Source organism: Callorhinus ursinus, unplaced genomic scaffold, assembly GCF_003265705.2.
Source record: "Callorhinus ursinus isolate GAN/ISIS: 27379988/994484 unplaced genomic scaffold, GSC_fseal_2.0 scaffold23, whole genome shotgun sequence".
Taxonomy (NCBI): Eukaryota; Metazoa; Chordata; class Mammalia; order Carnivora; family Otariidae; genus Callorhinus; species Callorhinus ursinus.
The window spans coordinates 22373354-22401351 of NW_027397085.1; the positions used below are offsets into that span (position 1 = coordinate 22373354).

At 40.3% G+C, this 27998-nt stretch overlaps 2 protein-coding genes across 6 annotated transcripts in view; one reads left to right on the plus strand and one right to left on the minus strand.

Moving 5' to 3' along the window:
• Positions 1–996, minus strand: part of RBM27 (RNA binding motif protein 27) — a 73602-nt gene extending 72606 nt beyond the window's left edge. For all 4 annotated transcript variants that reach the window (XM_025892355.2, XM_025892353.2, XM_025892354.2 and 1 more), the window contains exon 1: positions 751–996. In XM_025892355.2, the coding sequence (XP_025748140.1) occupies positions 751–809 (59 nt within the window). In that variant the 5' untranslated portion in view covers positions 810–996. The remainder of the gene's footprint in view (positions 1–750) is intronic.
• Positions 997–14293: 13297 nt separating this feature from the next.
• LARS1 (leucyl-tRNA synthetase 1) overlaps positions 14294–27998 on the plus strand; it is a 70160-nt gene continuing 56455 nt past the window's right edge. Inside the window, exons 1-4 of one of the 2 annotated variants that reach the window (XM_025892385.2) lie at positions 14294–14444; positions 23705–23823; positions 26334–26421; positions 26791–26871. In XM_025892385.2, the coding sequence (XP_025748170.1) occupies positions 14439–14444; positions 23705–23823; positions 26334–26421; positions 26791–26871 (294 nt within the window). In that variant the 5' untranslated portion in view covers positions 14294–14438. Of the gene's footprint in view, positions 14445–23704; positions 23824–26333; positions 26422–26790; positions 26872–27998 lie in introns of those variants that run through there. The other variant, XM_073905509.1, reaches the window with a different exon arrangement.

Below are 27998 nucleotides of genomic sequence, written 5' to 3' on the forward strand. Positions count from 1 at the left end.
AAATTTTAAACCCCTATTTTTTCCAACCCTTAATGGTATTTAGAAGTTATTAGTCCTCCTAGCACTAACTCCTGGATAATATTTTAAAATCCCTTCATATCCTTATCATATTTAACAGCTTTCCAGTAATTCCCAAAAACACTTCAATGCCCACATATCCCTTTCAACTACCCCATGTTTCTCAAATCCTTCAAAATTCTTGAACCCTTAGAGCTCATCAATAATCGCTATAAAGCCCTCAATGTCCCAACTATTCTTTTCTGCCCTCACGTTTTTAAAAGGCCCTCGATACTCCGCTTCTGGATCTTTTAGTCCCGTACTAATATTGGTTAATAAAGCCCTCGACATCCTGCTACACCCTTCGAGATCCCAATATTCACATTTAAAAATCCCTCGATAGCCTTGCGATCTCTCGCAGTTCTCAAATACCAAAATTTTAAATTCCCTCACTATTCCTACTACCCCTTCCAGCACCCCAATATTTATATTTAAAAAGCCCTCGCTGTCCTTGCCGCCCCCCACCCCCCACTCCGGTCCCACAGCCACACCGCCTCTACGCCCCTGGCTCTCGCTCCCCCCCGCCACCGCCCCCCCCACAATGGTGATAGTACTACAGAGAAGACGGCGCCGGGACCTCCCGACCGCGGCCCCTCCGCTCCGCCCTCCCCCAGGCTGCCTCCCCTCCCCCCACGCCCCCGCGGGCCCCCAACGCCCACGTTCGCCGGCCCTGGCCCAGCCTGGCTCACTCACATCGGCTCTAGTAACTTGGCCAGCCAGGACTTGAGGGCATCCACATCCTCTATGAGCATGGTGCAGGGAAGGCGGGCTCGGCCGCCGCTCCTGTTCAGGCCTGCCGCGGATCTCCCCTCGCCGCCTCCTCACGACCTCTTCACAGCTCCCGGTGCCCCAGCCCACCGGGCATCTTAGGAGACTTCAACCTACTCCCCCGGCCGGGGCCTAACAGGAACTAACCCAAGAGCCCTCACTCAACCTAGCCCGACGGCTCAGGTGGGCGGGAGATAGCACCGAGTGGCGGGCGCAAGAACCAGTAGAAGTAAGAGGGCCGTGCGCGCAAAGCCAATGAAAAGGCTCGCTCGCCCCGCCGGCCGGCCGTACCCAGTTAAGGAGGAGGGATATAGCAAGGTAGGTGGAGAGCTTACGTGAACTCCTGGTGCAAGATGGTATCTTGGAGAAGGTGCTGTGCCTCTTAAAGGGGCCGCGGCTCCTTTTTTGACCACGCCGCCGCCCGCCGCGGAGTACCGGTGTCTGCTGCTGGGAGTGCCTGGGGGAACCCGGCGAGCCCCTCATCCTGGTTCCTTCCCCTCGTTTTTTTCTTGGAAACACACTTGTGTCCCGAAATGACTCAGCTGTAGTAAATCTGCAACACAACGTGCAATACGTTCACGTTCGACACATTACACAGAATGCAAAATTTTACTTTTTTTCCTTACACAATCATTTTGCTCAGCACACATGCTTGTATTTCTTGCCGCTATGCTTAAGTTACGTAGAATGTTTCTGACAACCATGCCTTGGACTCCAATAATCGTCATTTTTAAAACGTGGCGCACAGTTGTAGAAGGCTGAGGCCATTCCGGTTTTAGCAATATTTTTAATATATGCTTTATTTAGGAAGAAGAACGATTCTAGTATTTTTTTAAAATTCTCTTTTCACTAGATATCTAAAATTCAGCAGGGTTTTGTTTTTGTTTTTCAGGAAGAATTTTGGTCAGCAAAAACAGTTTTTAAAAATAAGTTTTTTCATAGGAATTACCAAAATAGGCAACTTAGTTTGTACTGCATGCGAAATTCCTTTTGAAGTTTTGAAATTACTAGCTTGGCACTGGTCTTACAATGCTTATTCAACACTGAGCACCTGCTATATGCCAGCACTATGTAAGGCACTAGCACTTGGATTCCAAAGGTGAGGAAAACAGTCTCTCCTCTTAGAAAGCTGAACAGTTTATGGGATTATGCTTTACAATAATAACATTTTTAAAAATACCTGATGAGCACACCCCTCCTGTAATAGAGATGGGTCAGCCTAAAATAAGCAGGTATGCTATCTACACATAGAGCAGGAAAAAGCAAACTTTTTCTTAAAAGGGCTAAATAGTAAATATCTTTGGTTTTGTGGGCAGGGAGGTCTCTGGCACTCATCCAACTCTGCCCTCTTGGCATGAAACTGGCCATAGGTAATATGTAAACAAATGATTAAGACTGTGCATAAAACTTACATAAGATTTTCAATTTTAGATACTTTTCAAATCTCACAACATATTTTCTTGATTTTCTAAAAAAACATTTAAAAGTGCAAAAGCCATTGTTACCTTGCGGATAAACAGAAGCAGGTGCCAACCAGGGTTGGCTTCCCGGCTGCAGTTTGTGGACCCCTTACACGGAGTAATAAAAGCAAAATGCACTTAGAAATCATCTAATGAACTCCCTTCACTGACACCTTCTCCCCAACATTGCAAATGAGGGAAAAAGGCCAGAGACTGAGTGGTTTACCCAGAATGACACATATCTGCAGATGGAGCAGAATTTGTAATTTGCAATCTTAGCAAGCCCAGAGCTTTCCCATATCCAACTGTTGCCTCTTCCTTCTCTCCTCCTCCCTTTCTTTATGCTTATCCACGTTTCCTTCATTTCTTCCTACTACATAGATGAGGTGTTACCCAAAAATGACAAATTAAAAAAAGAGAAATGTAAGTGATGTGATTAGGCCTAAGGCTCGGAAAGAAGTTAATAGTAGTGTGATAGAAATGGAACAGGAATTGCTTTTATCGCAAAAGTTTGAAAAGTTATATCCATTTATATCGATCCAGCCTTTTGGGAGTTCAGATTCCGGGAGCCTAAGAGTCAGGCATTGTAAATAATAATCCTAGCCACAGTTGTTGAGTACATACTCTGTGCTGGCCCTGTGCTAAATATTTCAATGTATTGTTGCTTCTCATCATCACAGTCCCCCTGTATAGTAAACAATGTTCACAGATGAGAAAATTGCATCCCAGAGAGATCATGAAACTAATGAGTGGAAAGGCCCAGCCTTGATGCGTGTGTGTTTGACCACGAAGTCCACAACTATAACCTTCACTTAAATATCTCGCTAGCAAACACTGAAATATTAACCATGTGGTTCATTCAAAATTCATCCAACAAATATGTATTGAGCCCATTACCATCTATTAGATACTGTTCTTGGGATAGTAGAGAATAAGGCTAATAATATTAAATAGTTAACCTTAGTTAAGGTGGATGTTAAAATGGATACTTCACAAAGATTGGCTTTTCTCTCAGTTTTATCTTCACAGGAGGAGAAAGAGATGTCAATTTATCTAAGAGAGGTTATTGATATAAAGCACTGGAAAGAGAGAGTGACTACAAGAAGAATATACATCTAAACCATCCTTACTCAAACCACGTTCCTTTTCTTGGCTTCAGGGTAACTGGGCCTCAACCAGGAAGAACTGTTAACTGTGCAATTTCACACACGTTGATAGAAATGGATAGGCGTTCCATAATCAGAGTGGATTTGCCCACAAATTTTTTTTTTGCCCACAAATTTTTTTTTTTTGTCCTGTTCTCTAACCTGTGGCCAAGAGCTGTCCCAGATGTATGATAAGGGAGGTTAAGAGTAATTTTTCAGATTTAAATTTCTGTGTAATTTACAATCACAATCTGTCTCCCTGAAGTGCAGTTAGACAAAGCTTTGGTAGAATTTCAAACCAGGAAATTCATAGCTACAAACAGACCCTCTCATGCCTCTACGTTTATAGATGATCATTTAATTAAACACACATCCAGGGGCGCCTGGGTGGCTCAGTCGTTAAGCGTCTGCCTTCAGCTCAGGTCATGATCCCAGGGTCCTGGGATCAAGCCCTGTGTCGGGCTCCCTGCTCCGCGGGAAGCCTGCTTCTCCCTCTCCCACTCCCCCTGCTTGGGTTCCCTTTTGTGCTGTGTCTCTCTCTGTCAAATAAATAAATAAACTCTTTTAAAAAAATAAATAAATAAACACACATCCATCAAAATATCAGTCTCTGCTGAGTCTGGATCACCAGTAGCAGCCCTTCTGACTCAGAGAAAAGTCACTTGGGGGCACCAGCTGGCTCAGTCAGTGCAGCATGAGACTCTTGATCTTGCGGTCATGAGTTCAATTCCCACATTGGGCGTAGAGCTTACTTAAAAAAAAATAAAAAATAAATAAAAGTCACTTGAATCTTGGCTATGCAAAGGCAAGGTGAGTTAGCAGACAAATAGCAAGTCAATTGGAATTGTCTCTCTTCATTATGGAAATGTAGATTTGTTTTCTAGGAGAACTATGTTACAAGGGTTTTTTTTTTAAAGGTTTTATGTATTTATTTGATAGAGAGGGACAGCGAAAGAGGGAACAGAAGCAGGGGGAATGGGAGGGGGAGAAGCAGGCTTCCCACTGAGCAGGGAGCATGATGCCAGCTCCATCCCTCATGATTTGAGCCTAAGGCAGACGCTTAATGACTGAGCCATCCAGGTGCCCCCATTATAAGGGTTTTTTTTAAAAGGTTCTGTCACACTACATAACTATAAGAATGGCTAATATAAATGGTAAAATGGTGCAGCCACTCTGAAATGCATTTTGATATTTCTCTAAAAACGAATGCAGCTACCATATGAACCAACAATTACACTCCTGAGAATTTATCCCAGAGAAATGAAAGCATGTTCATGGGCGAAAACCTGCATACAAGTATTTATAGCAGCTTTGTTTAAAATAGCCCCAAACTGGAATCAGCCCAGATGACCTTAAACACGTGAGTGGTTAAACAAAGTGTGAGACATAGATACCATCATATGGTGGAATGCTACTCAGCAACAGAAAGGAAGAAACTAGTGATACATGCGAAAATTTGGATGAATTAGTCTGAGTGAGGAAAGAAGCCAATATCCTCAAAGGTTACATATTGTATGGTTCTATTTACATAAAATTTTGAAAATGACACAATTTTAGGAATAGAGGACAGAAGTGGGGGTATGGAGGGAAAGTTGGTGTGGTTATTAATGGCAGCATGAGGGATCCCTGTAGTATTTGGAAGTGTTCTTTTTTTTTTTTAGATTTTATTTATTTATTTGAGAGAGAGATAGAGAGAGTAAGCAAGCATGAGTGGTGGGGAGGGGTAGAGGGAGAGGAAGAAGCAGACTGCCCCCTGAGCAGGGAGCCAACACAGTGCTCCATCTCAGGACCCTAGGATCATGACCTGAGCTGGAGGCAGACCTTAACCAACTGAGCCACCCAGGTGCCCTGGAAGTGTTCTGTATCTTGACCATGGGGGTAGACACAGGAACTACAGAGATGATAACATTGCATAGAATCTAATTTATACATGTATACACACACATGCAAACATGTATAATGAATAAGTATAAAACTAAACTCATTGATGTCAATATTCTGACTGTGATATTATACTATGGTTTTGTAAATATTACTACTGGGGAAAACTGAGAAGTGTGCAAAAGTTCTCCCTGCATTATTTCTTACAGTTACACGTGACTCTACAAGTATCTCGATTAAAAAAAGTTACTTCCCACACCGAAACCAGTGTCAAAACGAGAAAAAGTTGAAAGTAGCATATCTGGGTATACACGTACCAGAAATAGTTTTTGCCCCATTCTCTGACTGCTTCATGGGTTCCCACTGGACCTGTGTTAAGGACCCAGGTCTAACATCCTTGCAGATTAGAAGGCTATCTAGAAGAGCTGTTCAAAGCGCTACTGCCATAGTGACTTTTTTTTTTTTTTTAAAGCAGGAAACAGCAACAATGAACTGACTGGACTTTGGTTCCCTCTGGCTATTCCTCTGATATTAGAAGTGAACTGCTCTCTCCTCTTTAGATAAAATAAGCCTCTTGGGATTTGGACACATCAAATAATAATACCTCATACTCTTGTGCTGGGGACTCTGCCAAGCAACTTTTCATGGATTAGCTTCTTTCAGTTCCTGCATTTTTAAATTTATTTACTTATTTATTTATTTAAGGGGGGAGGGGCAGAGGGAGAGGGAGAGGGAGAGAGAAAATCTCAAGCAGGCTCCGTGCATAATGCAGAGCTTGAGTCGGGGCTCAATCTCACAACCCTGAGATCAGGACCCGAGCCAAAATCAAGAGTTGGATGCTTAACCAACTGAGCCATCCAGGTGCCCTCAGTTCTTGCATTTAGCCTTTCTTTTCTTTTCTTTATTTAAGTTTATTTACTTAGTTTTTAGTTATCTTTATACCAATCATGGGGCTTAAACTCACAACCCCAGGATCAAGAGGTACATGCTTTTCCCAACTGAGCCAGCCAGGCAACCCTAGCCTTTCTTTCAACAAATACTGGGGGTACCTAGCTGGCTCAGTTGGTAGACCATGCGACTCTTGATCTCAGGATGGTGAGTTCAAGCACCTCTGGGCATGAAGCCTACTTAAAAAAATACTTATTGAAAACCTATAATATGCAAAGCACCGTTATAAGCCTTGGGGATATAGCAGTGAAGAAAATAGGTGTTCTCTTGGAGATCTATTTTAGCAGGAGGAGAATGATGCCAAATGAACAGCCATATAATATGTCAGGTGAGATACATTCTATAAAGAAAAAAAAGTAAGTGTAGGGATAGAGAGTGATGGAGAACTTAAAAGCACTCTCTGAGCAGTGGTTGGGAAGCAGGAAGAGTGTTAATCACATGGATATCTAGGAGAAGAGCTTTCCAGAGACATGCAAAGACCATGAGGCAGGAACCAGTTTGGCACATTTGAGGAAAGTAGGGAGCAATGGGGCTGGAGTGGAGTGAGGCAGGAAGAAAGTGATGGTAAAAGAGGTTACAGAAGTCGTTAGAGACCAGGTCATAAGGGACTCTGTTGGTCATGGTAACGACTTTGGGTTTTTACTCTGAATGAGACTGGAAGACACTGAAGGTTTTAAGCAGATGAATAAAATTATCTGATCTAGTTTTTAATTTTTTAAAACAGGATCACAATGGCTCCCTTATGGTAATCAGGCTGGAAGGGATAAAAGTGGAGGTAGGGAAACCAGTTAGGAAATAATAATCCAAGCATAGGATGATGGTGGTTTGGACTAGAATAGCAGTGAAAGAGATGGTAAGAAGTTGGATTCTGGATATATTTTGAAAGTAGAGTCAATGAGTTTTACTGAGAGATTAATTGTTGGTATGAAACACAAAAAGGAATCAAGGATGACACCAAAGGGTTTGGCCTGAGTAACTGGCCTGAGGTGGGGAAAACAAATGGGATGCATATTTAGAGAATGGTTGGTAGATCATGGATTCAGTATTGGACATAAAGTAGACATTACATATTTTCCTAGGCATTACACATTGTGGTAGCCAGCCTCCAAGATGGCCCCCAATGATCATCACCTTCTAGTATTCACACCCATGTGTACTTTCTTCCCACATTGGATCAGGGCTTATCTGTGTAAACAACAGAATGGTCTAGAAGGAACAGCCATTGACTTCCAAGTCTAGCTTATAAAGAGCATTGTAGCTTCTACTGTGGATCTCTTGTTCTAGGGAAAGTCAGTTGCCCTGTTGCATGACAATCAATCCTGTGAACAAGCCCAAACCTTGAGGAACTGAGACCTCTTACCAATAGCCACAACTAACTTTCTAGCCTTGTGAGTAAGCCATGTTAAAAGTAGATCTTCCAGCCCCAGTCAAACCTTCGGATGACTGCAGCCCTGGCCAACATTTGACTGTAATCTCATGACCCCTCAAGCCAGAACCACCTGGTCAAGTTGTTCCCAAACATCTGACCCACGGAAACTGTGAGGGATAATAAAGGGTTATTGTTTGAGGCCACTAAGTTTGGGGGTAGTTTGTTAGGCATAATTGATAAATAACATAAAAATCCAAGTGGAGATGTCAAGTAGACAGTCTGATCTGTGAGTCTGGAGTTCATAAGAAAGATTGGGCCTGGTGTTAAAAATTGAGGATTCATCAGCATGTAAATTGTGTTTAAAACCATAGGCCTGGATAAGATCATCTAGGAAGTGACTATATCTAGAAAGGCCATTAGGGCATTCCCCTATTTGGAAAGTAAGCTGAGAAGGCATGGCCATGAGGCAGCAGAACAGAGAGAAAAGAAATATGTCTTAGGAAAGATGGAGTTTTCAACTGTGTCATATATATAGTTCTTGGATCAAGTAAAATGAAGATAAGGAATTGACCACTGATTTTGGCAGCGTGGAAATCACTAATGACCTGGATAGTTCCATGGAGTGGAAGGAATGAACCCCGGACTGGAACAGGTTCAGGAGAGGAATTAGAGATAGGAAGACAGTTCTTGTGAAGACGTTTACCGTAAAAGGGAATAGAGCAATGACGGTGCTAGAAGGCACTGTGGGATAGAAAGATAGGGTTAGCTTGCATTTTTGTTCTGTTTTTCTTTCACTTCTTTGTCTGCTTGCTTGCATTAGGTGAGATGATATGTTTGGATTCAGATGAGTATGATGTAATGAAGAAAGGAAATCTGATGATGTGAGCGGCAGGATGAGCAACTGCAATAATAAAATCTCTTAGTAGGAACAAAGAATGGGATTTAGTGTACAAATGTTGTGCAGGTCTTAATTGGGGTTCTGATTGTTCATGATATGTAGAGAAAAGAGCACCTGTTGATAGAGGTAAGGCATGTAACTCAAGGGTATTCTTTACTGATTGCTTCTCTGTTTTTGGTGAATCAAGAAGAAATCATCAGTTGAGTGTGAGGAGGGTGTGCTGGATGTTTGGGGAGAGAGGAGTGAGGACAAAGCATCTTTGGTTTCTTAACCATTTCAAGGTCCTTCCCACCTCAGGGCCTTTCTGGTCTTTTTGCCTGGAACTCTTTTCCATATATATTTGCATGGTTAACTTTTTCTTGCCAGCTCAAATACCACCTCCTTAGGAAGGCCTTCCCAGACCATCGCATCCCACTTCCCTCCTCTGGTTATTTTCTATCACATAATTCTGTTTTATCTTCCTCAGAGCATTTTTCATGGTCTGAAATTTTTTATTTATTTGTTTTCTCTACCTCATCCTAACTAGAATATAAATTTTCATGGAGTCAAGAATTTTGTCCTCCTTTTTCCTTAGCACTGAAACAACAAAACCTGGTAGATAATAGATGGTCAGTAAATATTTGTTTAAAGATTTCTAAAATTTACTTGTCAGAGAGAGAGAGCATGCACAAGCACAGGGAGCAGCAGGCAGAGGGAGAAGCAGGCTCCCCACTGAGCAGGAGCCTGATGTGGGACTCGATCTCAGGACCCTGGGATCATGACCTGAACCAAAGGCAGACGCTTAACCAAATGAGCCACCCAGGTGTCCCGATCCTCAGTAAATATTAATGGATGACTAATATAACATTACAGCACTATTACCAAATAAGTACCAGGTACTATTATCACCATGTTACTGTCCTAGAGGGGTCAAGTGATTTGCCCAGGGTCACACAACAAGTTTGCAAGAGAGGGGGTGGAGGGTATCCATGATTCAAAGCCAGGCAATCAAACACTAGAGTCTGCATTTTCAGACACTATATGGAAGAACATCTAGAAAAAGATACTGACTTCTGGCTGCTAAGATGTTGAGAGCGTGACCAAAAAAAAAAAAAAGAAAAGAAAAAAAGCAGGGCTATGGTTGTGCCCCCAATTTAGATATTTTAGAGCAGTATTTCATTGATACTGTAAAAATAGGAATCTTAAATGTCATAAATGTACAAAATAGATTTTAAAAATAAAGTCCTTGAGAGGCACCTGGGTGGTTCAGTCGGTTAACCATCTGACTCTGGATTTCCATGTGGTTCATGATCTCCCGGTCATGAGATGAAGCCCCACATCAGCCTACTGCTGGGCAGAGAGCCTGCTTGAGATTCTCTCCCTCTGTCTCCCCCTGCCCCTCTCCCCTCCCCCAACTCACTCATGTGCTCTCTTGCTCTCTCCAAAAAGAAATATATATGTATATATATATAAATATATATGGTCTTCAAAATTGGAATCTCATTAATAAATAATTGTTTGTCTTTAGCTGATCCTTTGCTTTTTCTCCTCCCTTTCTTTATTCCTTTCCTCCTTCCTTCCTTTCATTCCCTGGGGAGCCCTAGGACTCTGCTCCACGATGGTGATGGTAATGGTGGTGACAATTTGGATAGGTAGGCTATTTAGGAATAACAAGCAGTGTTTTGATGACTCAGGTGTCACGTTTCCCATATGAGCCCATGACATGGTTGGCAATGATTTGTGGAATGTTGACAAGATGGCAGGCTGAAGCTTGTGGTTCCTGAGTCTGGAGTGTCATAGCATGAGTGAGTGATTGCTAATTCCTGAGAATTACAAGTATCACTACTTTAGGAGAAATCTAGGCAACAGAGGTTTCTCAAAATTTTAGTACCTATGAAGTGCAACTTCTCTAATTTGGTTACATTTTTCTTAATACCTAAGTCTTCTCAATTAGCATGGCTACTTGTTCCTAACTCATGTCAGTCAGATTTAGAATTTCCATTTATTATTTCCTTTTGGGCTGCTATAACAAAATACCACGGGCTGGGTGTCTTATAAACAATAGCAGTTTATTTCTCATAGTTTTGGAAACTAGAGGTGTGAGATTAGGGTGCCAGCATGGCTGGGTGAGGGCCCTCTTCAGGGTTCCACATTTTTGTTTGTTTACTCACAAAGTGGAAGGGGGTGCTGAGCTTGTGGGTTCTCTTTTTGTTTGTTTTATTTTGTTTGGGTTCTTTTTTTAATAAAGAATTTATTTATTTATTTTAGACAGAGAGTGGGGAGAGGGGCAGAGAAAGAGGGAGAGGGAATCTCAAGCAGATCCCCTGCTGAGCTCGGAGCCCAATGCAGGGCTTGATCCTAGAACCCCGACACCATGACCTGAGCCAAAACCATGAGTCGGATGCTCAACCAATTGAGCCAGCCAGGTGCCCCTGGATTCTCTTTTATAAGAGCACAAATCCCATTCATAAGGGCTCCATCCTCCCGACCTAAGCACTTTCCAAAGGCTCCACCTCTTAATACCTTCAGACTGGGCATTGGGATTTCAACATATAAATTTTTTTTAAAGATTTTATTTATTTGAGAGAGAGAGCATGAGAGAGAGAGAGCACGAGAGGGAAGAGGGTCAGAGGGAGAAGCAGACTCCCTGCTGAACAGGGAGCCCGATGCGGGACTCGATCCTGGGACTCCAGGATCATGACCTGAGCTGAAGGCAGCCGCTTAACCAACTGAGCCACCCAGGCGCCCTCAACATATAAATTTTGACACAAACATTCAGACCATGGCACTAATCAAACTGGCTTCCAGTAGTCTCCACTTCTCTTTCTTCCTTCCTTCCTTCTCTTTAGCTTAATATTTCTTGAACATTCACTTACTATGAACCAGGCATTGGGCAATTGCCTTGCTTCGTGTACCTCATTTTATTCTCACAGCAAGCTCAAGAGATGGGTATTATCATTATCCACATTTTACACATGAGGATCCAGAGTCCCAAGGTTGAAGGAACAGAGAGCTAGCATAGGACAGAGCGTCAGTTTAGACCCAGGCATCTTACTCCAAAGCCTTTGAGCACAACCACCACATACTCTTCCTCAGCTGCCAATTCACTGTCAAAGGCTGCACACAGAGCAACTCCAGGATCAGCTAAGCCCAGAAGTCCTAGAAGGATTCTTCCTTCTTCTCTTCATACTCATTCCTTGTATCATTACAAAAAAAAAAAAAAAATCCATTCACCATTCAGAAAGTGTAAGAGATAGAATACTAATGTAGGAAAAAAAAACAATTTATTATTTTTTTAAAGATTATTTATTTATTTATTTATTTGACAGAGAGAGACACAGCAAGAGAGGGAACACAAGCAGGGGGGAGTGGGAGAGGGAGAGGCAGGCTTCCCGCGGAGCAGGGAGCCCGATGCGGGGCTCGATCCCAGGACCCTGGGATCATGACCTGAGCCGAAGGCAGATGCTTAACGACTGAGCCACCCAGGCGCGCCCCTCCAAAAACAATTTAAAAACAAAAGATGTCTAACTGTGTAGGGAAGTAACAGTATTCATAGAGTGCTGCATACCTGTGGAACAGAAGTATTAAAAGAAGTGCCCACAATTCCTTCCTCTGACTCTGTCATCTAAAGATAGGGAAGTTAGGTAAATATGCATGAAAAACAAACACAAAGAGACTCAGAGACGAACTAAAGCTAATCATAGCTTTATGGATCTAAATTGAGATGTGGTGATTCAGTAGAAGTTAGTAGAGTGACTGGTGGGGTGAGTTTGGACCAAAAAAAAACCCAAACCAAAAAACCAAGAGGAAGTGAGTTCTGTTGTGGAGTTTTGAAGAATGAGCAGTATGGTCTGACAGTTGGAGAAGGTGTATCATACAATTATATGGTGATAAATAGCTCAGTTAGGTTAGGAAAGAGATTAATGTGGGGCACAGGTAAACTTCTATTTTTTAATCAGACTAGTGTTTATAGACCAATTTTCCTAAAATAATAATAAAATAGCTGACATCTTAAAGTTCTTACTATATGCCAGGTGTATACATATATATGTGTATATGGTTTATACACATATTATTATATGTATACATATTATTTCTTTAATCCTCATAGGGATCCTATGAGGTACTTATTTTTATGACCCTTATTTTACAAAGTGGTTAATTGAATTGCCTGAGGTCACCCAGCTAGTAAAATGATGAACTTGGTCTGTCTGATTCAGAGCCTGAATTCTTATCCACTATGCTACCTTTCTAATTTCATTTATCTGGAAAGGGTATTCCACACGGCATAGTAAAGAACTGACAATTCTCAACTAAAAATTCATAATACTAAGGTGTAATAAATTTCATTCTCTAAATATCTCTTGAATCTGTGTACCTTTCTCTACCTTGATTGCCATCACCGTCATCTAAAACATCCTCACCTCTTACCTGGACAATTGCAGTAGCCTCCTTCTTCCACTTTTGCTTTCTTCCAATCCTTCTTCAGGATGAACTTTATAATACACAAATAGGGCTATGCCCCTTCCTCGCTTAAATCACTTTCATGGGTTTCCATCTCTCCATTTGCTTCAGTGTTTGCCTCTTCCACTAGACTGCAATCGCTATGAAGGAGGCGACTGCCTAGTTCAAGTGTTGTATCTCCAGGGGTGCCTGACTGGTGCATTCGGAGGAGCAAGCAACTCCTGATTTCAGGGTAGTGGGTTCAAGCCCCATGTTGGGTGTAGAGATTACTTAATAAACTTTAAAAAAAGTGGTGCATCTCCAGCACCTAGCATAGTGCCTTGTACATAGTAGAAGCTACATAAATTTTTGTTGAATGAATGGAATCCAAATGATCCTTAAAAAAAAGAATATTACTCATTTACATAAGAAATGGGTTAATAGGGGATAGGGGATGGGGATAGATTTATTAAATAGGGGATTATTTAAAAATAAAAATAAATAAATAAAATAAATAAAATAAAATTTGTTTCTTCCCCTTAGTCCTTTAGGAAGGCACACTTCTGGGCTGGGCATCTACACGCCCCCCCCGAAAGTGCTTTGTAGGTGCTTTATAAATGTTTACTGAATTAATAAATAAATGCAGGTGAGAGTACCTAATCTGACCTCAGAGAGTCAAAACCTTGGATCGTCGCTTGTCAATACATCTTTCTTCCTATGATGTAAATGTTCTACATCTGCGCTGTCCGATGATACCTTAACCACTAGACACGCGGACCATCGAGCCACATGTGACTCGTGACTACCGGATCGGACAGCTTAGCCTTAGTACAGTTCAATAGTGTGAGCTTGGCACTGGAGCCCGGTAGGTTTCAAGCCTCCACGTTTAAAAAGAGAGATTGTTAATAAATGGTTATAAAATGTCTGGATTCCGGGCTGTTGAATGCCATCGACAGTAGTAAATATCTGTGCACAGTGGCAAGCCATAATTAGCACCTCAGTAACTGAAGACTAATAAACCTTGCATCCTGGCATCCTGACAGACACCCAGCCCAGCGCCGCAGGGTGAAAAGGTTGAAGGTCGGGGAACTCCACCTTAGCCCGGGTGCACTCCCGGCAGCCTGCGATCCCGAACAGCCTCATGGACTTTGTAGTTCAACATGCCAGTGACATCACTACCTGTGTGTCACCACAGCGTGACCCCTGGGTCAATTTCCGGTAACCTGTTCCTCTCTGGGAATTGTAGTCAATAGGCGCTTACTGGACTTGGGGTCTAGTGGTCTGGAAACTACAATTCCCGGCGGGCTCGGAAATGCGCAACGCAGTAGTTCGCAGTGGGCGGGCGATTGCCTCATCAGGTGTAAAGTGTGTGCTTCAGTGTCGTGGGAGGTCTGTCTGCCCCCCAGACGGAAGGGAAAGGTGGTAATCACTGCTTTGAGAGGATCACCGAGGTCACTGTCGTGGGTTTGCAGAGTTAGCTGGGCGGTGCCATGGCGGTGAGTTCTGGCGGGAAGAGAGTCCGCTTCAGCCCGGCCCTAGAACGTGGCTGATCTGTCGGCTTTTGCCAGAAGCTAGGGGCTCCATGTGGTAGTTGTCCTGAAGGGAAAAATCCTTCTCTAGAGAAAGGGAATGCCTTGACCCCCACGCTAAAGATGTGGATGTTGTGAGGATGTGCCTTTTCTTGCTAGCTGTTGAGCCAGGAGCTGATATCTTCAACTTTACACCCTACTTAATGTTTTGTGTTAATTTCACCGAAGTGTCTGAAACCTATTTGGAGAGAGAGGAGTAGGTAACCTCGTTCCTCCTTTTAACAAAAAATTATTGAGCACTTCCCCGTAAAACAGTCACAGATCTCTACATTCATGGTGTTTACATGTGTGTGTGAGAGTTTCGTACTAAGATACACGATAAAATATGTCAGGTGCCGGTAAGTGCTATAGAAAAAAAAATAGAGCAGGAAGGGGAGACCATTGAGTGTGAGGTGGGGTAGGGCTGCAGTTTTAAAAGGGTGATCAAGAAAGGCTTTGCTAAGAAGGTGGCATTGTGGCAGAAAGGAGGTAAGGGAGCAAGCCAGGCAGCTATATGGAGGAAAAGATTTGTAGGCAGAAGCAACAGTGTGAGTGAAAAGCTTAACGGACTGAGCCACCTAGGCACCCCGAGTATGGACAACTCATGAGGAATTTTATAAAGGAGAGCAGAGGATTGGGGTAATAGGTGAAGGTCAAAGGAGGACTTTTTTTAAAGGTAGAAGAAATTACCCAATGCTTGTATGCTTATGGGAATTACCCTGTAGATAGGAAAAATTAATGTGCTGTTCCTGAATAGAGTAAAGGGGATGAGATCAGGTCATCAGTAGAGGGCTTAAGTGGGACCACACTCATCTATATAATAGGAAAGAAGACAGATTGTATGGGTACACATGCATGTGGGTAAGCAGATGTGATGAGGAAGACTGAACATTTTTTGCTCATTTCTGTTTTCTCATTGAATTAAGAGCCAAGATTACCATCTAAAAAGAAGGATAGGAGAGGAAATGCTGGAGGCTTGAGGAGAGAGGCTTGTTTAGGACATTGCTGTCATTAGAACTTTCTGTGATGAAAATGTTCTATATTTGCACTAATTTGGTAGCCACTAGCCACATGTGGCTATTGAGCACTTGAAATGTGGCTGGTGCAATGGAAGGACTGAATTTTAATATAATTTTAAAATTAAAAGGTTACATGTGGCTAGTGGCTACTGTACTGGACAGTATACACATTAAAGTTTGAGAAGCACTAGTCTAGAAGGAGTAAGTAACTAAGTGGATTTCAGAAATTAGTAGTATTGCTGGGCATCACTTGACGTTAGTGGACATGATTTTAAATTGAGGCCAGTCAGCATGGTTGAATTCTTATCTCCTGCCACTTTCAGCTGTCTGGCTGAGGGAACAGAGCCGGGTGCATAGGAGGGTTGGAGTTTTGCCAGGCAAGAATGGTAAAGAGAATAGTGAAGGAGTGATTATATAGATGGATTTAAGGGATGGCAATAAGGACTTGTGGTGGGAGGGCCCTAAGGATTAGTGAAAAAAGGTCATGATCAATAGATCCTGTTGGGGTTGAAGAATTATTGGAGTTGGAATTCTAGTAGCGTTAAGACCAATAATATCAGTAACTAACAGTTCTTATGTGTCATGCTTTGTGTTTAGGATTTTATTTGAATTGTCTCATTGAGTCTTCACACTAATCTATTTGAGTTAGGCACTCTTATTTGCAGTTTACAAACGAAGAAACCCAGGCTTAGATTGCTTAACTAACAGGTCCAACTTCTCATAACTAGGACATGATGAAAGTGGATTAGAACTCGAAGGGGTTGACTCATTTCTCAGTCACTATGTCATCCTGCTTTCCAGGAAAACACATGCCTTCTGAGTCCTGGTCCAGGGCTTTTTCTTCTGTTCCAGGTTGCTCGATGACTCCCCACCAGCCCCACTCCCCTACGGTGATATCCTTAGCTAATGTGGAATTTGCAGGTCTTTCTCTTTTTTTGGTGTTAATGGGAATGGGCTTTTCAGTTTGAAAGACTTTAATACATTCTTTTCTTCTTTTTAAGTTTTATATAAGGAAACTGGCAACATTCCTGGTACATATGATTGTTTTACTCTATTCACTTCTTGGCCTCTGAAAATATTCATGTTTTACACTGTCATGATACTGGACTGACGTTAAAGTTCGTTTTATTGGAAGAATCCAGTAAGAACTCCCTTATAAAGAATAAGTAACAATAAAAAATAATAAAAAGTACTGATTGCTTATTCTGTGCCATGTATTAGTGTTTTACATATTTTTTCATCAAAACAACCCTGTAAAAGTGGTGCTATTTTTATCCCCATTTTACTGATGTGGAAAATAAGGCATCAAATCTACTCAGAGGAGGAATTAGAATTCATTTGGTCCCATTCTGGAGCCCATTCTCTTAATCATCATGCTACCCCCAGTTGTAAGTTAATTAGGAAATTTCTTTTGCAAACACCTCCCATGAGGAAAATTTTCTCTTTCCAGAGGAAATCTTATCAATACGAAGTGTAAGACAATGAACATGTGATAGCATGGGTAGCATATTAGTTTTTATTTTATAATTGAATATGTAAATACCAAACTATAATTTTCTTCATATCAGAGTAGTATTTATTTTTTGGAGCTTTTGACAGTTAGTAATCTCTTCTAATTATGTATGAGACTTTTAGAGGGGATCTGGGGGTGTGATGATACAAACATAATGGCCAACTTAAAAAAATACTGTTTTTAAATTTTCACTTGGAAAATTTAAATACTGAACAAAACAGAGATAATAATAGTATTAGGCACTTCCATATACCCATCACCCAACTTCAATAATTGGCAGTTCAGGGCCATCTTGTTTCATATATCCCTTCCTGGGACCCTGCCCCTCCGGATTCATTTTAGGCGAGTTCCAGGCATCGTATGTACATGTTTGGCATATTTTAGTATAAGGTTTTTACATCAGTACATAGTTTAGTAAGTTATTTTTATTTTTATTTTTTTAAAGATTTTATTTATTTGTTTGAGAGACAGAGAATGAGAGATAGAGAGCACGAGAGGGAAGAGGGTCAGAGGGAGAAGCAGACTCCCTGCCGAGCAGGGAGCCCGATGTGGGACTCGATCCTGGGACTCCAGGATCATGACCTGAGCCAAAGGCGGTCGCTTAACCAACTGAGCCACCCAGGCACCCTAGTTTAGTAAGTTTTTTTAATGTAATGATAACTTCTCTTAAAGCATAACCCCAATGCCATTTTCATACCTAATAAAAATCACATGATATCTAGATGTCTGTGGTATTGGTTGACATTGTGCATTTACCCTGGGTCCAGTACTATGCTAAGTTCTTCATGCATATTAAGTTTTTTAATCCTCATACTAACACTACAATGTAGGCATAGTTTTTATTCTCATTTTATAGATAGGTAGAAAAATGGAGGCTTAGAGAGTTTAAGGAATTTGCCTAGGGTTCTACAGCTAGTAAGTGGTGGAGCTAGGAGATGGCCAGAGTCCCAAGAGAAAGCAGAAATAGAAGTCAGAAGATGAGGGTTTTTGTCCAACTCGATCAATTGCTGACACGACGATCTCTGAGCTTCAGATTTATCATCTTTGAGAAATGATAGCTGTTAGTCTGCCCAGTTCTTAGGGTTATTGTTAAGATCAAAAAAGTTAATGTTCATAAAAGCTTTAAGCTGCAAGATACTATGAATATATGAAAGAGTTGTTACCTATTTAGAGATTCTTTACTGGGGATGATTTTGTCCCCCTGAGAACATTTGGTCTGGAGACTGGATTATCTGGGGGGTGTGCTGCTGGCATCTAGTGGCTAGAAACCAGGAATGCTTCTAAGCATCTTACAATGCACAGGACAAAAACACAAAAAATTATTTAGCCTAGGGCGCCTGGGTGGCTCAGTCGTTAAGCGTCTGCCTTCAACTCAGGTCATGATCCCAGGGTCCTGGGATCAAGTCCTGTATCAGGCTCCCTGCTCAGCAAGAAGCCTGCTTCTCCCTCTCCCACTCCCCCTGCTTGTGTTCCTGCTCTCACTCTCTCTCTCTCTGTCAAATAAATAAATAAAATCTTTAAAAAAAAAGTATTTAGCCTAAGCTGTCAATAGTGCCAAAGTTTAGAAACTCTGATCTTAGCAAATAACCTAACTAATTATTATAACCAATTGTCTAGTTAAATAGCCAGTGAAGAAATTAAGACTCAGATTGATGGAGTGACTTTCCAAGGTTATATAACAAATTGGTGCTGGGGCCAAAGTCAGATTTCATTACAATTGACTTCGATGTTTTGAGAAGCAAATTTTTTCAGAGAAGCAGAAACCTCAAAGAAGGGGCGCCTGGGTGGCTCAGTTGGTTAGGCGACTGCCTTCGGCTCAGGTCATGATCCTGGAGTCCCGGGATCGAGTCCCGCGTCGGACTCCCTGCTCGGCGGGGAGTCTGCTTCTCCCTCTGACCCTCTTCCCTCTCATGCTCTCTATCTCTCATTCTCTCTCTCTCAAATAAATAAATAAAATCTTAAAAAAAAAAAAAAAGAAACCTCAAAGAAGAGTTTTTGTGTATTTAGTGTGCTCAGTAACAACGAAAAGAAATATATAGTTCTAAGTAATTTGTGAAGACTATTGCTTTCATGTTCTTCTTTAAATGGTTGACATGGTCATTTTTAAGCAAAAAAATATTTGTCCTGTAACTTCTTTGTCTATGGCACTGTACTTGGTGCTGAGGTGACTATAAAAGTTCTGAAAGTTGCTGTCTGCCAGGAGTTCACAGGTCAACTGGGTAAATGTCTTAGGGATCATTTGGTTGCATGCAATGGAAGCCAACTCAAGTTGGTTAAAGAGGAATTTAGTAATGATACAGTGGGATTTCATATCACTCATGACCCTAGGGTAGGAGGTCCAACTAGGCTTCACGAGCTAGGCTTTTGGTATAAAGACAAGTATTAATATTATATTTATAATATTATATGTGTTGCTAAATACATATATTAAATATATTAAAGTTTTATTAATATGTTAATAGTATTAACATATTAATCTGAAATGATAAAATTAATATTAACTAATATTAAATGTACTAGTTTTTCTCTTCAACCTTAAAGTTTGTTCTTTATTTCCGATTTTAAAATAAATTAAAATATTTTTGTGAGCCCCTATAGGTTAGAGAGTTCAAGGAATTGGTCTAGGGTTCTATAGGCAACCTAGGCTTCTGTAGGCATCCTAGGCACTTTGCCTATTCTATTTACAGGTTAAGTCAGCTGTTAGGAGTTGTACAGGCTGTTTTTTATTTATTTTTTATTTTAAGATTTTATTTTTAAGTAATCTCTACACCCAGTATAGGGCTTGAACTCCCAACCCTGAGATCAAGAGTCACATGCTCTAACGGCTGAGCCAGCCCGCCACCCTGGAGTTGTGCAGGCTGTTGTAAGGGCTAGGTGGAATCTTCTGCCCAAAACTCCTTTGCTGGAACATAGATCCAGTCTAACTGGGAATTCATCTGGAAACATAGAAGAGTACATTTAACCACCTCTAATGCACTGCCTTAAATAAGACTGGGCTTTTGTTGTTGAAGAAAGAGAAGGAACAGGTATTGGGTAGGTGATTTGCTGTCCCTGCCATAGCTTATTTTCAAATGATAGTCTTTGTATATTACTACTGAAAACCGGTTTGCATGTATAGAAATAGAGAGACTTGTAACTTATAGGTTACTTGTTAGGAGGAGGGTTTTGTAGTAAGAAGGAGCAAAGGAGCTGAGGGTCTGAAAGAAGGTGGTTAGCAGCATAAATGGAAGGGAGTGAATAGATGAAGGCCCTTATTCTTTCCTGGAAAAGGAAATAACCTTATGCAACCACACTTACTTTTATGGAAATTCTTGGGAAGGAGTCCAAATTGCTTAGTACCTTGATGCACATATGCACCTAGTTCCTAGTCTGTTATTTTTTTATGGCCACAATATGCAAAGGCGGGCAATGCATTGTTCATTTCTCTCTCTCTCTCTTTTTTTTTTTTTTAAAGATTGTATTTATTTATTTGACAGAGAGAGACACAGCAAGAGAGGGAACACAAGCAGGGGGAGTGGGAGAGGGAGAAGCAGGCTTCCCGTGGAGCAGGGAGCCCAATGCGGGGCTCTATCCCAGGACCCTGGGATCATGACCTGAGCCGAAGGCAGATGTTTAACGACTGAGCCACCCAGGCGCCCCATGTTCACTTCTCTTTTAAAATCTTTAAATATTGAACAGTTATTTGTTGAGAACCTGCTATAAGCTAGACCTTGAGGTTATAATGAGATACAAGTTACCAGTCCCCACCATGAACAGGCTTCAGTAGTCCTGTGAGGAAGACAGATGTATACCGATACCACTGTGTGATTAGTGCTGGCATGGGGGAAATATTGGTAGGTAGGAACATATTAAGAATGGCATATCATAACCTCCTGGTGACCAGTGCAGGTGATTAGCTGAGACCTGAAGGATGAGAGAGCAAGGCAAAGAGATTGATGAGGCATGAGGGCAGAGAAAGTACTTGGAACAGCGGCTCAGGTGAGAGAGGGAGCTTGGCACATTTGGGAAAATGCAGATGCCTTGATGGGCCTGCAGTGGGGGGATGAAAGAAAGGGGCGGAGAGAGGGATCTGGCAGAAATTAGACAAGAAGGGCCTGGAGTGCCAGGTTTTACAGAATAGACTTTATCCTGACAGCTACAGAGAATCTCTGAAAGGGAATTGACTTGATCAGATTGGTGTTTTGATACCATTTCCACTCACAGCAGTTATGATCTGGTCAGGGTTTATAGAAACAAAAAATTTCCTTGTCACTTTCATTTTCCTTTGGTTACTGGAGAAACTTGTTATGTCCCTGATTTTTTTTTTTTTTAAGTAATCTTTACACCCAGCGGAGGGCTTGAAATCACAACTCCAAGATCAAGAGTTGCATGCTCCACTGACTGAGCCAGACAGGCATCCCCATGACTTTTCAAATTATGGAATTCTTTCTCATTTCCTCTCTGCCTTTGTAGCAGGGTTCTTCCTTTAATCCAGTATTTCACCTCCTCATAAGCTGACTTGTTCTTGTCTTCTTTCTTAAACATGCTTCACCTCCTCCTTGTAAGCTGACTTGTCTTCTATCTTAAACATACTTAAAAAGTGGTAAACCATTCTTTGGTTTAAAATGCAGGGAGCTGGGGCGCCTGGGTGGTTAAGTGTCTGCCTTTGGCTCAGGTCATGATTCCAGGGTCCTGCTCAGCGCGGAGCCTGCTTCTCCCTCTCCCTCTGCTGCTCCCCCTGCTTGTGCGTGAGCTCTCTTTCTCTCTGTCAAATAAATAAGTAAAATATTAAAAAAAAATTCAATAGCTTAAAAAAAATGTAGGGAACTGAAAGTAATAAAACAGAGCTGACAACTTTATAGTAGATTTGTACTAAATCTTTTTTTTAAAATTTATTTATTTATTTGACAGAGAGCACAAGCAGGGGAGGCGGCAGGCAGAGGGAGAGGGAGAGGGAGAAGCAGGCTCCCCTCAGAGCAGGTGGAGCCCAATGCGGGGCTCGATCCCAGGACCCTGGGATATGACCTGAGCCAAAGGCAGTCGCTTAACCAGCGGAGCCACCCAGGCATCCCTTGTACTAAATCTTAATTTTAATACTGTTAGTTATTTTTATTACATAATACACAAAGTATATTTAAGATAGTTATTGGAGAAATAGTGTTAAGGTTGGGGTTCTTTTGACTGCACAGAATTCCTCTTTGCAAAGTGCTCAAATTTGTGTAACCATTTAGAAAACAGTTAAGAATCCAGTATATCTGTGATATGACTAGAAAGCATTTTGTTTTTTAAGTAAACTATGTCCAGTGTGGGGCTTGAACTCACGACCCTGAGATCAAGAGTCACATGCTCTACTGACTGAGCCAGCCAGACGCCCCACCTTTTTTTTAAGTAATATAAAATATATATATAAATAATATATTTAAGTAAGCTTTGTGTCCACTGTGGGGCTTGAACTCACAACTCCAAGATCAAGAGTTGCATGCTCTACTGATTGAGCCGGCCAGGTGCCCAATTGGGAAGCATTTTTTAAATTGTTGGTTGAAAGGAGAGAGGGAGGCATGATTAAAGGAGACTGAGTTGCAGGTGTTAGATGACTTGGCAAGGTCACCTGTTTAGTAGGTTGTAAAAGTGTGAGTAGAGCCCGGGGCTGCCTGGCTGGCCCAGTGAGTGGAGCATGGGACTCATATCTCGGGGTTGTGAGTTTGAGCTCCATGTTGGGTATAGAGATTTCTTAAAAAAAAAAAAATCTTAAAAAAAAGTATGAGTAGAACCCAACCCAAATATTTGGGTTGAAAATGCTGCAGAATCTGGAAATGTTAGCATATAAGAAGGGGAAGAAAATCTAATTTCAATTCAGATAACTTTATACCAGAGAATAAAATTTTAGAAACTAAAAGTAAGTTTCAAAACAGAATTAGATTTGTGGATGGTCCATTGGTATCCAGCTTTCACACTTTTCTGTAAGTGTTCATTCCACTCCAGCTTCAGCACACTTGCTTTTAGCAGCTAATTTTTTTTTTCCCCCACGGAATCAGAAACTGAGAAAGAAGCTCTAACCTTTCTTTTTTTCAGAAATAGGATGATGATGTGTGTGCTTTGCTTTCGGTTTCAGCCAAAACCAGGATGATGATGGCAATGTTGCCATGTAGATCTGATATTACTAGAGACATGCTTGCTGTTCTCTGTTTCCTTTTAACTTCATATTAATAGTCTGTTAACCATTTGAAGAGAAGTTCTTCATCACTTTCCATGAAAAAAAAAAAAAACAGTTGACTAATCTTCCCTCAGCGGCTTCCCACTGGGTCTCAGCATCGTTCTTTGGTGGGCATAATTGCAGCTTGGCCAGCAGGTACTACTCCATCCTGTACTTTTCTAAGTATTTATACATTTTAACTAAATAGGAACAGTATCTATTTGACAACAGTATCTGTTTTAGTGTCTGATTAAAAAAAAGTGTTTCAGACCTTTTATATATTTAAGTAATTCATTAACCATCCCTTTGAGGTTTAAAGTGGACAGATCGTGATCATCATAATTTTTAATCGTTTTTCAAATTCAAGATAACCATGGAAAAATTGCCTCTCAGTAAACAGCTCAGTTCTGTGTGAACCCACTTTTTTTAAAGCAAGCCTGTCAGAGTACAGAGTGGATTATTCTATCTCTTTTGTGTCCAATAGGAAAGAAAAGGAACAGCCAAAGTAGACTTTTTGAAGAAGATCGAAAAAGAAATCCAACAGAAATGGGATACTGAAAAAGTGTTTGAGGTCGATGCATCTAATGTAGAGAACCAGACTCGGTGAGTAATACCTTGTGAAGTTCTATACCTTGTGTTTCTAAAACCATTGACTACAGAAACCAGTTTGTGGAAAGGATAAGGCAGAGTGTATTTATAATGTCTGAAACAGGCTGAAGGAGGTAACTTCTACTTTCTGCATTTGAAATTAGGATCCTCTTTCCTTTGGAATTCTTTTTTTTTTTTTTTTTTTTAAGTGAGCATGGGGTGCCTCGGTGGCTCAGTTGGTTAAGTGTCCAACTCTTGATTTTGATTCAGGCCATGATCTCAGGGTTGTGAGCATGTGCTGCACATTGGTCTCTGTTCTCAGCCCAGAGTCGGCTTGAGATTCTCCCTTTCCCTTTCCTCCTGCTCCTCCCTCCGTGCTTGTGCTATCACTCTCTCTCAAATAAATAAATAAAATCTTTAGGGAAAAAAATAAAAATAAAGTGAGCTCTATGCCCATTGTGGGGCTTGAGTTACATGCTCTACCAACTGAGCCAGCCAGGTGCCCCTCCTATAGAATTCTTAAAGGACTTTTTCTACATAAAGGTTTTTTTTTTTTTAATAATGTTTTTCATATTTAGACAAAGGAGAATGTTTTGAAGTTTTGTCTTTGCTGACTGATGAAATCATTCTATTAGAGATTCCTAATTAGTGATAATTATCTCCAGAGACACAAAGTATAAATTTTAAAGGTTTCTGTATTTGAAGGTCTTATTTCATAAATACTGTATTGCCTTGATATTAAGCATGAGTTGTAAGACAGTCCACAGATAATGATTATGATATTGGGAAAAACAAAAACAAAATAACTGCCCCAAAACAGTACTGTAATAAATGTATGCATCTATTATAAGATGCATCTCAATTTCAGATATGTTGAAATATAGAAAAATGTCCTCTTATAATGAGGAAATACATTGACAACAATTTAGGAATAGCTAATCTTGAAAAATTATTGTTCAGTATGCAAAGGAATTAGGAAATACGCCATTTTTAATGTGCATATTATCATTTAATCTTCTTAACCCTTTAAGATTAGCAGTACTTTTATCCCTATGTTGTAGATAAGGAGATTGAGGTACAGGGAGCCTAAGTAACCAGTTCAAGGTTGCATAGCTAGGCATTATCAGGGTCTGGACTACTTTTTAGGACTTTCTGATTTTAAAGTGTATCCTCCTTGCTACTCAGCAACAGTCTAATGGATTTTTTCTTTTTCTTTTCTTTTTTTTTTAAAGAAATTAAGAGTGTTGTAATGTAAAATCTCTGATGTTATTTAAACTATTGTTTGAAGGTTTTGTTGGTTTTAGAATTTTGGGCAATTTTAGGTAATTTTAAGTTATCGAGAATGAACTGAAAAAGCTGCATTATTTAGTGAAAGAAAACGAACTGAAGAAACCTTAGAAATGTAACATTGAGTGAGAATTTTTTGTTTCTAAGTAATTTCTACACCCATTGTGGGGCTCATAATCATGACCCTAGGATCAAGAGTTGTTTGCTCTACTGACCAAGCCAGCCAGGCACCCCAGTATATAATTTTTTAATGAAGCTCACAAGTGAGCAAAACTAAATGATACATTGTTTAAGGGCACAGACATATATATAAGTTTTTCAAAATCAAGGAAATGACAAAAGTCACTTTCAAGATAGTGGTTATATCTGGTGGGAGAGGGGTGAGGAGCACACAGTATAGCTATAGTGGGCTCATCAGTTGGATAGTGTGCCTACAGGTATTCATTTTATTGTGCTTTGTAACATGTATGTATGTTATACATTTGATTCATGAGAAGAGGATATAACATAATAAATTAAGCAGCTTTAAAAAGGTGCTTTTTAACTTAATTTACCATGTATCTTGTACTGAAGACATTTTATTTTACCTGACAGACTTTGAATTGCTTTATATATATCTAATGAAGGCAAATCTGGTTTAGTTACTAAAGCATTAAATTAATCCAGTTTCCTAAGAGTATTAAAATTATCTTTAGTAAATTGTCTTTACTCAGCATTTTAGCTTAAGTTAAACCTCCAGTATTTGCTACAAGGATATTTATTTCTTTAATATCTACCTATAAATATCTTATTCTTTCTAAATCAAAAGTAAGTTTCAATTTCAGAGGGCTTTTAATTTCCAGACTTATAAATTTAACTTAATTTAACTTTTAATTTATTTTTAAAGATTGTATTTATTTGAGAGAGAGAGAAAGAGAGAGCACGAGCAGGGGGGAGGGGCAGAGGGAGAGGGAGAACCAATTTTAGTATATGTGCTGCCGAAGCGAGCACAAGGGAGAGGGAGAACCAGACTCCCCACTGAGCAGGGGGCCCCATGAGGGGCTGGATCCCAGGACCCTAGGGTCATGACCAGAGCCGAAGGCAGATATATAACTGACTGAGCCACCCAGGTGCCTCTTAAATAATAAAATTTAAACAAGTTGTTTGTAGTTCGCATTCCCTTCACCCCATCCCCTCATTGTAAAAGGAACTTAACATTTTCTTCTCTGTACTTTGTTTTTTACATGATTGTTTTGCAGCAAGGGCAAGTACTTTGTAACCTTCCCATATCCGTATATGAATGGGCGCCTTCATTTGGGACACACATTTTCTTTATCCAAATGTGAGGTAAAGTTTCCTCTGTGTATAATAAAATGGGGTGGAGGGTCTTTGATAAATACTATTTTGAAGAAAATGGCATATATCGAATTTATTTCCTGTTAAGGGAACTTAGAATTCCTTAATTTTAAACATAATTTTAATATTTTACTTCTATTAAATATTCTTATATTTAACTTGCATATGTGGTATGTAATAAGTAATTCCTAGGATGGTAAAAAGACAGAACAAAGGAATAGTGGACAGAATTTTGGAATGATTTCCTTCTAAAAGAAGAGAGGAAAAGGAAAACTAAATTGATAATCTTTGTGAAAAGTCAATATTTTGTATTTGTCTAGCATTTGAATTTGTAATTTAAATTTAGTTTGCTTTCTGTAGTTTGCAGTAGGATACCAGAGACTGAAAGGAAAAACTTGTCTGTTTCCCTTTGGTTTACACTGTACTGGAATGCCCATCAAGGTAAGATTGCTTTTGGGATTGGTTTCTACTCTTTAACTTAAAACAAATGTAATGTCCAATTTAAGAGCTTGAAATAGGATTTTCAGATACTTATATATTATATTGCAGTGTTTTGTTTTTTTTTTTTTTAATTTTACCTGTTTCTTTCTCCTTTTTTTTTTTTTTTTTTTAAAGATTTTATTTATTTAATTGACAGAGAGAGAGAGACAGCAAGAGAGGGAACACAAGCCGGGGAAGTGGGAGAGGGAGAAGCAGGCTTCCCGCGGAACGGGGAGCTCGACGCGGGGCTCGATCCCAGGACCCTGGGATCCTGACCTGAGCCGAAGGCAGTCGCTTAACCAACTGAGCCACCCAGGCGCCCCTGCAGTGTTTTTTGAAATGAGTTGAATTTATTGTGAAAATTAATTTTTAGAAGATACTTGAAGAAGTGCATAAAGGGCACACATTAAGGTCTAAGTGATCTCTAAGTAATTTTGATATCTCTGTTGGTGACCTTACATATTGATATTTCAACTTAGATTATAACTATTAACAAGTAAAATAGCGTGATATTTTGTGTACCCATGAGGTATAGGAAGTCAGCATCAAGTAATAAAGTTTTTTTATGTGTATCAGCTCTTTTTTTTTTTAGTTGTATTATATTTTCATCATGTTTGCAAAGGTCTTCATCATAAATGTGTATTAGAAATAATTCTAAGTAAAGAAGGGGCCAGACAATTAGAGTTGAAAGGATTTCCTAAATGCAAGAGGGTTGGGAAATTTAATTCTCATTTCTTTTGCTTCTCCAACCTTTTATTTTGAAAAATGTCAAACCTGCAGAAAAGGTAAAAGGTTAGGAGAATGAACACCCATATACCTTTCACATATAGTTACCAAGTATTAACATTTGCCATAACTGTTTTAGTTCACACACATGTAATACATGCACACTTTTTTCTCTCTTTTTCTATGAACTCATGGAAAGTAAGTTGCACCCATCATGTTGTGCCACCTCCAAGTACTTTAGTGTGTATTTTTTGAGAACAAGGGCATTCTGCATCATCACAGTCTCATTGTCCCCTCCAAGAAGTTTAACATTGATGTAATATTATCTTCATCTAATCTCTAGTCAGATGTTTCTAGTTGTT